The sequence below is a fragment of the Numenius arquata genome, chromosome 3 (assembly GCF_964106895.1).
Source record: "Numenius arquata chromosome 3, bNumArq3.hap1.1, whole genome shotgun sequence".
Lineage (NCBI taxonomy): Eukaryota > Metazoa > Chordata > Aves > Charadriiformes > Scolopacidae > Numenius > Numenius arquata.
Window position 1 is genome coordinate 16,434,705 of NC_133578.1, and position 12,505 is coordinate 16,447,209.

General features: G+C 45.3%; 1 protein-coding gene across 10 annotated transcripts in view; it reads right to left on the reverse strand.

Annotated features, from left to right (window-relative positions):
• Window positions 1-12,505, reverse strand: part of BIN1 (bridging integrator 1) — a 97,390-nt gene that overhangs the window by 30,198 nt on the left and 54,687 nt on the right. For 7 of the 10 annotated variants that reach the window (XM_074145592.1, XM_074145593.1, XM_074145598.1 and 4 more), the window contains exons 6-7: window positions 8,313-8,420; window positions 473-558 (exon numbers count right to left, since the gene is read on the reverse strand). In XM_074145592.1, coding sequence (XP_074001693.1) covers window positions 473-558; window positions 8,313-8,420 — 194 coding nt within the window. Of the gene's footprint in view, window positions 1-472; window positions 559-5,619; window positions 5,713-8,312; window positions 8,421-12,505 lie in introns of all 10 variants that reach the window. The other 3 variants (XM_074145594.1, XM_074145590.1, XM_074145589.1) reach the window with 1 other exon arrangement.

Sequence of the window (12,505 nt, forward strand, 5' to 3'; positions counted from 1 at the left end):
AACCTGCATAAAACCCCTCTAAAATGTCATCTTTCCTTAACCAGTCAGCTGACATACCCACTCAGCTGCAGATGTTCCTTCTAGCCAGCCAGCTCCACACCCAAAAATCTTAGTGACCCAGCCTGCTCTGTCTGCTGTCCACAGGAGAAGCTGGGCCACTGCCCAGGAAAGTTGGTCAAAGTTGGTGGGGCAAAGGGATTAAGCAGACAAAGCAAAGCACAGCACAGATTTCTTTTTGTGGTAAAGAAACACAGTTTCTTTTTGTGGTAAAGCTGCATTTTTCATGAGGATCATGAAGCAAAGTACAGAAAGGCCAGGATGAACCTGGCTAAGAGGAATCCTAGAACAGACTCTCCAAGATAAATCAGAAAACAAGAGCAGACACCCAGCCCAAGCAAAGGAGAACAGTGATAAAAGACCTTGGGTCTCCACTTCCTTCCAACCAGCCCTTAGGAAAACTTCCAGCACTCACCTATTCCATAGTGAAGGCAGCTCCTCCTGCAGATCAACGTTCATCTCTTCAAACACCTTCTGAGCCTTTACTAACTCTTCTTCAGCCTTAATAACAGAGAAGGGAGATTGTCAGCTCCAGCACAAACAAGTACCCTGCAGGGCTGGGACAACTGTGACTCTTGACTTCCTTGGGAGACCAGGCAAAATTCTGGCATGGGGTAATCCCCATCCAAATGAGTCTCCCAGGAACCAGGGTTGCATCACAAGTGACCTGATGGCCCTTCAGCTTCCATGTATTACCCTCAGGCTTTCTCTCAATGGATTTCCCTGTTTGGATACTCAGTGTTTTAAGTTCTATAAATTTCTCCGGCTTCAAAAACTGAATGGAGCTGGTCAGGCAGTTCAGCCTGCAGCTTGGATACAGATGAAGATAACAGTGCCCCCTGCCAGGTCTCTCAAATAGTTGAAATCCATCCCAAATTGCGTTGAAGAAGAGTCTGCCCTCGTGGTAACTCTCTCTGCTCAGGTATGGTCATGCCAAAGCTCCACCTCTTCTGAGGAAGGGAGGAGGTCTGCATCTTTGGCTGATACAGCTCTCGCAAAGCTGACTGGAGAAGCAAGGAAGGGTATGCAAAGCATGAGTTGTGCCAGCGGGAGGCCAGGCTGGAGTGCTTGAGCAGCAGGTCTTGGTTTCAGCAGTCTCACATACTCTCATTGGTGAGGATCTAAAACAAGAGCAAACCCTGGCTGGCTGTTGGCCGCCAACACCAAAGGAAATATGCTTTGTACAGGACCTCTTTCTCCCAGTTCAGAGTTTAAATTTGATCTGTTCATTTGACCTAGACACTGACAGGCCCCAACACTGATGCATGAATCTTGTCGGATCTCAGTGACAAAAAGGATGATCCTGGTTTCTCTTGCTGACAGCAGACACCACCAACAAGCATATTCCCCTTCCCATCTTTGTCTTAGGTGACCTCTTTTCAGTGCCCTCCCTTAAAACTCAAAGCTTGCTAATTAAAACATTTCTATTCTGTAGTTTGCAACAGCACAGCATTCTTCCACAACCCTGTGCAGTGGGATGCAGGATGGCAAATCCATGCATGAGCAACCTGACGACACATCTTAACAAAGGTCAGCACAAGTGCCTACATATATGCATGACAACAGTAGGAACGTCACACCACCACAGGGCTCTGCAAAGAGTTCACAAGCCACTGGGGAACTGGGTTTCTCTATGACCCTGTGGCCAGTTTGCTACCCCTTCTACGAATTGAAGGAGATGGGAATGATGGGAAAAAGGACATAAAAATATTTTGCAGTTCAGAGTCCTGTTCCTCACAGTGTTGTGCAGGATCCTTATACTCTACATTTCTCTCCTGACTTATAAGCCAGCCACAGAAGCTCCTACTTTTCAGCTAGCTCCACCTTTAAGGGGGTCGCTCATCGCTGTCAAAGGCAAAGCTAAAACTTTGTACTGAAGATCAGAAGAGAAAGTATCTCCCAGAAAAAGACACAACTGGGAGGTATTAAAAAGTTAAGCAGACTTCGTGAGGAACAGGCAGGGGGAGAAGGGGCCAGGATGCTTCCATCCAGAAATCCCTGTATTTCACTGCTACACTCACTGAAAAATCCAACATTTCAAGAGTTTGCACAAAATAAACAAAAAGCCCATTTAAACAGAGACACAGTTTATGCTGGATCAGAGACGATGATCACAAAGACTCATTCTGCCTTAAAATCCCTCTATGAATGAATGTTTCTAATGGGAGAAAAAAAAATAACCCAGTCCATCCTTTGATTTTATCTTATTCTAATTTCCAAACTAGCCTGGAACCAGAATCAACCCAGGAGGACAGGATAGCTGGGAGATGAGGCACCATTAAATGCTGTTAGTTTTTCAGATACAGTGCATATTAATAACAGTTTTTCCCTCTCTCGTTTACCTGTTCAGAAGGTCAAACCTAGAAAGCAACGTGTGAATATTGTGACATCGCAAGGCAAAGGCGGAATCAGCGACAGGCAACGTTCACTCTAGAGTAGCTGTGGGAATTAGGGATCCATCTAGTGCCTGTGGCCCACCTAGTGCTCTTAGTCCCAGGTATAGCACTGAATTAATTCTTCACTCCTTTGGATCCAGGGATCTCCTCACCAGTGGGATTTATTTTGCTTGGAAGCAGAGGTCCTGACACTGGACGGGCCTGACTGCTTCCAGCCAAAGCAGAAGACACACTGGTCACGCACCCTGCTAGAAGAAAAGCCAGCTCATGCAGTCCAGTGGGGAAAGGAGGAAAGACATAGGTTTCAGAAGCAGAGCCTATTGCTACCATATCTGCTCCCTTTCTATTTTAGCTGTCATCATTGCCAACCCAATGGAGAACTAAGGCAGAAGGATGTAATGCCCAGGTCTATGAAATGCGATCTCAGAAAATTCTTCCTCTCCTCTCCTGCCTGAAAGGGAGAAGGTTTGAGCAGGAGCTGGACAACACAAATGCTTTCCTGACCTTCCCCTTACCCTTAGCCAAGGCTCAGAGTGCTAAGCACAACCAGTTCGGTTATGACAGGGGGGCAGTTATTCCCCCATTAGGTTTCCTTTCATCACGCATCCCAGCACTCGTGAGTCTCTGGCAATATCCAGTCTGGTGCTTTCAGGGAATCTGGTGACCATTTCTCTTCAAACATTATGCTGTGAACTGAGGTAATTAATTACGCACTGCTCAGTAAGTAGTTTAGATACCCATGAAGCAGGGGTAAGGAGGAGAGCTGGGTGGCTCACCCCAGGACCAAGCCCCCACCAGCCCCAGCCAGCCATGCCTCCCCGGAGGGCAGCATGGCCGTGGACTCAACTTGCTGGCTTTCTCCTTCAGAGATATCTGTTCTGTTATCACTGCAGCACCAAGAATGTTGTTGCTTTTTAGTCTGTATTCAGCATTTCAGGGGAGCTTAGCAAAAAGGCAAGAATTTGCTGTTCTAAGCCATTTTCCCTTTTGCACTCACCAAAATTCATAACTGAGAGCATGCAATAGCAAACCCCCCAGGAGGCTTTACAGAAAACCCCCACTGTATTGTTTTTGTTAGTATCTGCTAAAGGCCTAAAAAGCCAGCAGTTTGCACACTGGAGGGAGGGACTTGGTTTGACAGTAGAAATAATAGGTCTTCCTGACCCCGTTTTTGCTTGGAGGTTGTAAAATTATCAGGCAAGAGGAGACAGCAACACAGCTGCTGGTAAGGGGAATGACTTTTTTTTTTGTTAGGCTTAACATTCTGAAGCTCTTCAATAAATGCAGTGCCATCAGCCTTCCCGCTTTTACCAAGAGCTTAATGAGATTTAGGGTTGTCAGTAACACCTTCAGCCTTGAAGTCATGCAAATATAAAAACTGAAGCCTTTTTTTTCCCCTGCCAGCTTGTGTTTGTGAAGAAAAGCTGGAAAACCTACAGGTTCAGAATAAAAACTAATCTTCTTCGAGGTTTTTTTTTTTTGTTAGCCCCCACTTGATTTCACTTGATTTGAAAATATCAAATATCTGGGTGACTGAAAATATTAATGTCACTTAGCAGGAGGTTAAGACCCCCACAACACAACGGGCAGAAAGATTACATACCCCCTTGTCACCTGCTTTAGGGAAAAGTCTCACAGTACAGTGAAATTATCTATTGACTCTTGGTAGTCTCTCTAAGACCAGAGCGCAATGGATGAGGAACACTGGTAGGTACTGTTTCTCGAGGCAATCTGTGGGCGGTGGTATTATTCCCAGTCAGCCCAGCCAGTCTGAGAAGAGGAAAAATGCCCAAAAGCGGACTTATTTATTTATTTGCAGCTTGAGAACTTCCCGTATCTGCTTTCCAGTCCTCCAGCAATACCACCAGCCAAACAGACCAGTCAAGAACCACAACCGCACAGGTCGTTCCCAGCACTGTGGAGGCCCAGGAAAAGCCCCCGGCAGCCTGCCAAATGTCCTTCTCCCTTCAATCAAGAATGAATACATATTTCCTTCCTTTGCTATGCATCTTAAGTAGGGCTGCTAACAGCTGTTCTTTCCCCAGGCTTTACTGATGTGGTAACCTAGTCTTTTCCCCGATCCACAGCCATAAACTGACTGTGAAAAACCCAGGTGCTTTATAAGGTGAGAGCGATTTGGTGTTTTAAACTGTAATTCATTCACTGACAAGGAATGTAAAAACATAGGAGCATTTGAATGAGAACAGATGAGCTCACCAGGAAGTTGTAAGCAGGTAACTGGCTCTCTCCCAGTCTTGGTAATGATTTACTATCCCTTGCCCATTGAAAGCATTCTCCTCTCACTGACTGTTTTCTGTCAGCTCCCTCTTATCCCTTCAGGAGCTCCAAGGTAAATATCAAGGGAGATTTCATCAGGAAGCCACACTTCTCCTATGCAAGTAGGATTTTAATTCTTAGTCCCTGCAGTTTCTCTGAGCTGCTCTTATGTCCCTCAAGATGCTATAACCTAAATGTTCAGCCAAGTTCTGCCACATGACGCAACCATGACCTCAACCTGGAACTGTTCAAATATATTACACGGGGTGCAAATTCCCTGGTCTGGGCCCACCTCTTCTCCTATGCAGACTGAACCTCTGTACACCTGGAAACACCTCATTTAGACCACAAGGGCCAAAACAGTGCCCATTTCGGAAACTTGGATTTTACCACGGCAGAATGTTGCAACTTAACTCAGCAGACATAGAAATTGCTTTTGAAGCAGTATGTTTTTTTCTGGCTTTACTCAACAGCAGAAATGCAGAAGCCAATTTTTCCAATGCTTTGCTTTTTTTTTTTTTTTCCCTTTTAAACAGCAACAATAAAAATCCACTGCTTCTCTTTCAGGAAAAAGAAAGGAATAATTGGAGGAATTACACTACATTACCCTCTGCCTTTGCGTTATTCCACAGCCTTTCTTCATCCTCATTTCATTTTAGGGGAAGAAAACAATAGCCCAATATCAACACCCCTGATTAGAAATCAATAGGGCAGGCACAGATTCATTCATTGATCAGCAACTTCCACATGTCCACTGTGGCTCAGGAATATCGAGGACACGCTTATCAGAGGGGACTAGAGTGAACGTTGCCTAGAGATTAGTTGCACGGTACAGTCTAGAGCCCAAAATAGCGCATGCAGGGTTAGAGCCAGGTAGATCAGCAGTCACCTGATTTCGGAGCAGATTAGTTTGCGCAACGAGGTGAGCTTGTAGCTTCCCTTGACACCACTGAGGCGCGGCTTTCTCAAGCAGCGAAACAGGCTGGGGGGAGGGAGCATGTTTGAGTGAAAAGAGAAAAAAAAAATAAACAGAGAACAAGAGAGACACAAACATATACCTTTTAGGATTTAAAAAAAAAAAAAAAAAAAAAAAATCAAAATCACAACAGAGAATGTATTTAGAGGCTGAGCCAAACCAGTATCACCAAGGCGAGAGAAAAAAACAAACATCCTGGGACCCATCAGTTATGAATCCTTTGAAGCATGCCAAGTTTAGCAGTAATTAATGCTCCAGTGTGGGCTGGGATACTGCAGACCAGCCAGGCAGCTGCAAAGAGCAACAGATAAAGTTGTTAGTGACCTCGCACACAGACAACCCTACTCCGAGTCATGGCTGTGAAGTGCGAGCTCCTTAAAGAGAGGTCGGGATTAATTAACCATCGTAATTATTTGCATGCATCAGCTGAAAGTCCACAGTGCTTTATTTTAATGGCAGATTGTGAGTTTAGCAATAAGTGGCAGGAGTCCTGGGTGAGAAAAGAACATCCATGTATTAGAGAAGAAAAAGAGACACCATACAGCCCCCAAAAGTATTTGCATTGCTGTTTGTGTTACTATACCATGAAACATCAATCAAGTCAGTTCCCATTTGTATGCTGTGTCATACAGAAGATTTTTCTCTTTCCTAGGGACCTGTCATCATATTCCAAAGTACCTTAGACCAGAACAACCCCACTTCAAAGGTCACACAAGCAAAATCATAGTCACAGGAACAGAGAGGTGAACTTCCTACACCAGCCTAGTGCACAATGAGCCCTGGCTCCTGCCCACAGCCCCGCAGAGCTGTATGACTGCAGGTTTGGGATCACAGGCCAGGTTGTAAAACCTGCCCATTTGGGAAGAACATACGTACATATCTTTTGGGGACTCGCTGCTCCCATCTTTACAGGATCAGGACAGTGAGATGCGTCATATATCCCGTGCATGAGCTTATGGGCTATAGCACAGGGGGTGGAAAGATCTGATCCAGTGAACATTTTGGCTAACAAGAAGAGTCTAATCAAATGCTGAGAGACACTTACACAGGCCAAATCAGGAACAGAGCACCAACTCTCTAAATCTTAACAATACACCCTTCAAACTGCGCTGATCTTCATACTTTAGCAAAAGAACAACAAACAATCCCTTGTTAATAATGTCTTACGTGAGCTTTTGGGGCAACATGAGCGAGTGCAGCAGTGACAAAGAAAGCCAATCTCTTTGGTGCAGATCACCAGGTATCAACCTGAGTAGATGAATTCCCACAAAAACCATTTCCACTGCAGCAAAGATCCCACAGGCTCACACTAATAATAATACCGCACCCCAGGGAAATTCTGCTCTTGCCCCCAAACACAGCAAAGTACGGCTTTGAACAGAAGGCACAACCAGCTGGGCCTCATGCCTTGCATACAGAACCAAGACTTGCTTTGCCACGCAAATGATGCAATAACACCTGAGCCATCGATCTCTCCCCTTTGTCTGTCAAGGTTAATCACAGTGCATGCACTGGGTGAACAGATGACTGATGACTTGCAGCTTAAAAATAAAAGTACCGTCAGTTGGCCATTAAATGCAGATCTTTGCTAGGGGGAGAGATGCATCTTTTATTTCCCCCTACAAGAAATAACTCTAAGCAAAGGATGACAACTCTTCTCAGCCTGGTTAAAAGATCCAGGCTCTTTCTTTCCTGCACTGCTTCTAGCCTGAAGGGTCCTGATGTGTCATGGCCCACATTTGAGGGAATTAAAGATGTCTGTCCAGCCCTGGATTATTCTGTTGTGTCAAGACCTGTCCTGTGGAGTGGAGCACATGGTTGAAATCCACTCAGGGTACAGAAGTAATCCACAGCTTATAGTCGAACCACGCACCTCCTCTAGAACAAGGTTAGCACTATCACCTTTCTTCAGCTACAAAAATCTAAATTTTAATGACATTTGTTTTAATTTAAAAAAAATCCTGCACTTGCATGTTGGGCATGCTCTGGGGTTAACTCTAGATCAAGCTGTTCACAGGCATGAAAGAAACCACACCCTGACAAGAGAAAACTCCTGTTTTCCTGCTTTCAGCCTTATTTATTGTCCAGTAATTGTGACCAACAGACAACAGAACTGAGTGATCAAGTGTGCATAAGGTGCATTTCCATCAATGAACTTGTAACTCACACTCCCAAGGGTCTCCATCTTAGAACATCAGAGGACTTCACAAACACAACCAACCTCAAGCAACACTCAAACACTTACTCTTACCACTGCTATAAGATGGGAAGACAGAGCCCCAAGAAGCAGACAAACTGGCACTAGAAGGCTTTGCTTCCCCCAGAGGCACACGGGCTTTCCTGATAGAGGTTACTGGTCCTGCAGCATCTGAGGAAATGCACACCTAGGCCTTGGCCATCAAGAGATGCTCACTGACGATGGTGAGCCTGAGCCAATACAACAGAGACCATCCTGTTTTCTAGAACTAAACTTTACCAGTTCACAACACCTCTCTGAACAAAACATATCCAATGAAAAGGTAGAGGTGCACTTAGAAACTGCTCAGCAGGCAAATGCAGACCTCGTGAAATGAAAGGATGGCTGCCCATCCTTCTGCTTGCTTTACCTTTGCGATTTTGGTTTCATCCTTCTTCTTTGCAGTCTGCAGGGCTTCAAAATGGTGTCTGGCACTGTCGTAATCCACGAGTTTCCTTCCTCTCTTCGCTATACGAGACTAAGAAAGGTGGAGAAAAGAGCTGTGACAATCTTTCCCAGCAGTCAAAACCCCAAAGACCCTCCTTCCTTGAGAGCAAGGAAACCCCGCCTCCTCTTCACCCAGCTTCAGAGCATCCTATGCTCTGCCCACACAAGGACACTCACTGGATATTCCACACATGGCTGCCCACCGTTCTAGAGGAAGCTCCTCAGGAGGAGAGCAGACCCAGTCAGGGAAAGCAAAGGGATCCAACCAACAACAAGGCCCACCTCTGGATGACATTAATGTTTTCAGAACTATAGCTCCGGTGCTTCCTAAGCCTCCCCATGTGTCTGCATCCTACAGGCATTGCTTCATCATTTTCAGGGCCTCCTGAGGGCTGCAGCCAGACTCTAACCAACTAGCTTACAGCCCTAGTTTGTGTGGAAGCTCAAAGGATTAAGTTCAACAAAAGAAGGCATTTCCGTTACCAGCACAGCAAAAGCACTCATCCATGTGCTCAGCATACACCTAGGACAGCATTTTGGACCCTGCAACAGGAGGTCCAGACAGAAGTGACTGCAGCCACAGGCTGTGGTCCATTGTAACTAGCTATTAAGCAGCAGAAGTGTGAGGGGGAAACCTGTAGCACGGTGTCACTAATAGCAAGACATGCTGAAGCCGTAACAAATCAGAGGGTGCCAACTGTGTACTAGATTCGTGCTCAGGAATGGAGTCCTGACAGGTCCATGAGTAAGAATCCAGAATAGACAGAGTCAGGCCTGTGGCCTTATCTTCCATTACCCCTTTTCATCTGAGGTGCCTCAGGCTCTCTCCCCCAGCATAGATTCACCTCAGCAAGGCTCAGGCCCACTTGATTAAGAACCATCCACCCTCCTTAGACCCTTGCCTTCTCACTCTCTACAAACAGCCCAGACTACCTGGGTTGGAGCAGAGGTCTTCCCAACCTGACCCTAGCACCACCTCAACTCGGAGAGCCTGGTCCATTGTCAGCAATCAGTCGTCTAAAGACAGGCTGGAGAACTGGAGTGAACAGGCACAGCAAGGAGCCAGGAGGTTTCTAATTAACCACAGCACCCAGGGAAATTGAAAGCACAAGATGAAGAATCAGCATTGGGATTTACTTGCAAAAGCAAAACCCCTCCCTCCACTGCACTTGGCAGAGAGATGTGGTCTCTTCTCCCTAGGCTCCTGCAGATAAACTGCAAAACCGCACTCAGGGCTGATCTTTCTGCCAGACCAGCTGGGACCAGTTTGCACATCTCCCACACATGCTCCTCTGCACTTTCAGCAAACGCTGGTGCAGCTCTGTGTGAGTCACAGCAGATCTGCAGGATCTTAGCCACACGCACACCCAAACTGACTTCAGAGCACTCAGCTCACTCCAGGAGAGGAATCACAAAGTAGCTGAGCCACCTCTCAGTCGAGGTCACTAGAAGACACCTCCCTGACATCATGCTACCAGCTGGGCATGGAGACGGGGTGTCAGAGGGGGCTTCTAGCAGTATGACAATCTGAGATGCAAGTTAATGCATCTTCCACACACACCAGATAAAACACGTGACCAGGTCATGGATTTAAAAGGTAGGATTTTTCCTCCAGTTCAGACTAGTAGTGATGGCTGGAGTTTTGACCACCTCTGTGACACAGCAAACAGCCACTTCTAAGTCTCCCTGCCACCCCACCAGGGAGTTTGATTCAATGTGACCCATCTCTCAAGGTCACTCCTGCCCTCTTTTGCAACCTCAATCTTCTAACCCCACCCTCACATTTCTACTACAGTACAGGGAAATGCTGTGAGGTACAGATACACTGCAAGTTCTCCTGGAGTAACCTCTGATCATGCAATCGCCTGTGATGGCAGTAATGGGATTTAGCCCAGTCCTGGAAGGCTGCAGGGTAGCTTCCTTGTATGACTGTTGAATAGTTACAGCTACCCACCACTATCTGACAGTAAAAGCTTAACTCCAGAGTTTACCGCTTTGCAATAGATACAGCTTAATTTTAGCCTCCTTAAAAAAAAAGAAAGAAAAAAAACTCAACAAAACCAAACCATCACAAAACACTTCCCTCCCCGCTTTACCAACATTTCATTTTAAACCTAGTAGAAACAGGGCACCAGTTTCAGTGCAAGACAGAAAATTGCCAGTTCCGCAGCTATTCAAAACTTGGGTTACGGCTTATCTTCTCTGGGCTCACCACAGAGACCCGTACTTTTACCGTGTGCTCTGCAACCTCAACCAAAAAACTCCCTCAGAAATATTATAGATTATGCAAGAGTCCTACTCCAAGAAGTTTTAGATACTGACCTGCAAACAAAGGATAAAGTATTTTGCATTCCCAGTTTTCAACTTAAAGAAGACAGAGAGGCTTTGTTCACACATCCCCCCACCCAACATTTAAAAATTATTCTCTTTAACTTAGAAAAAATCCTTACTACAGGAATGTTATATTTTTACATTCCTGCTGTGGATCCTGTTGGAAGTCCAAAAAATTCAAGGGAATTTTTCCAGCCCCTCAAATGATGATTTCAGAATATGTTAGAATTTAACAAAAAATAATGCATGCATGATCTAACTCATCACATATTTGAATTACTGGGTCATTAACAAAAAACAGGCTTGACATAACTAAATTAAAATCATCTTCCTTCCATAAATCATCTTTCATTGTGGCAGTAATGCCAGAATTCCAGGGAAATCAGAAAATTTGCTTTTGTGGAAAACACAAAACGGAAAACTTTTAACACCACCAACCAAAAACAACTGAAATATTCTGTAAATTAAATAAGACTGGGGGGGTTTTGCCTGCCACACTCAAGAATTCTAATTCCTTATGTTAAGCCCAATTATACTTTCGTACAACTGTAGTAGCCTTCAACAACAGTACCTATAAGAGTTTCTACCGGTCAAAGAAACCGGACTTGATTTGAGCATTTCTCACTGCTCTGGGGTAAGGAGGATGATGCATCCAGTTGAACTGCCAATAACAACCTATTGACCCTTTTAAATTCATACCACTGAAAATCCATTTTAAAGAAATAGCCAACTATGTGAAACATATCCATATCTTATTGTAGGAAGCAACAGAAAGCCAAATTCTCACTCATTTTAGGAAGGGAAGCAGAGGTGAGTAGTGCTCTCTAAAGCATTACTTAAATTGTGCATAAAATTGCTTTAACTTCCCATATTCTAGAGCATCACTTGAAGACTGAGAAAGGGACATTAGTAATAAACACCTTAGTGGCCCAATAGAAAGGATCCATGGGGGCTCAGTGCCTAACACCTTGAGTTCTGGTGGAATTTGGGTGGTCCCAATCTTGTGCTGCTTTTAAAAATCCCACCGTAAAACCTCAGCAAGACCCCAGCAGAATTGAGAAATCCCAAAGATATTAAGCATGGAAAAAAGGTGACACTCCAAGGTGACCCACTGCACAGCCAACAAGGCTGGCAAATTGTGATTTGGACCAAAGTGGTGCAGAAGTCTGAGACCACACCAAGTCTGAAACAAAACCTTCTGCTTAGGAAGCAGTGCACGAGCCTCTGTGCTGCTGAGGCACACGGCATCACACTACAGGGAGCAATCAGCTCTAGAGCTTCAAGCAGGTGGAAAGCAACAGAAAGCCTCCTCGCCCTTCCCCATTTCAGACTTCCAGGGACAGAAGAGACTGGAAAAATGAAGCAAAACCAAAGGAGCCCCAGGAGGCAAGGGCGCTGCTGTTCAGGGTTCATTCCACAAGCCTGTGACCTGCCACCCTTTGATACAGCACGATCCTCCTGAAGCAACAAATATTGACAAACGTTTTAAGAGACATGTGGTGGGAAAAAGGTTGTTTTCACTGGGAAGAAGACAAGCTGATATTTCCCATATGGTGATATCATTACTAGCGCTTCCATATGGTGAAGACATTTCCTGCATAACCTTCTAAAAGGAACAGAGGGGAGATAACTGTGGGGGAAGGGAGAGGACACCATTCAAACCCAGGTCCTCGGACATGATCTCCTCCTTCTCTGCAAAAAGCTGGTTACACATACAGCGGACTTCAGTGAACACACAGAAGTCTGCCTTCCGTACCAGCCTCTACCTATAAAGCACATTTGCCA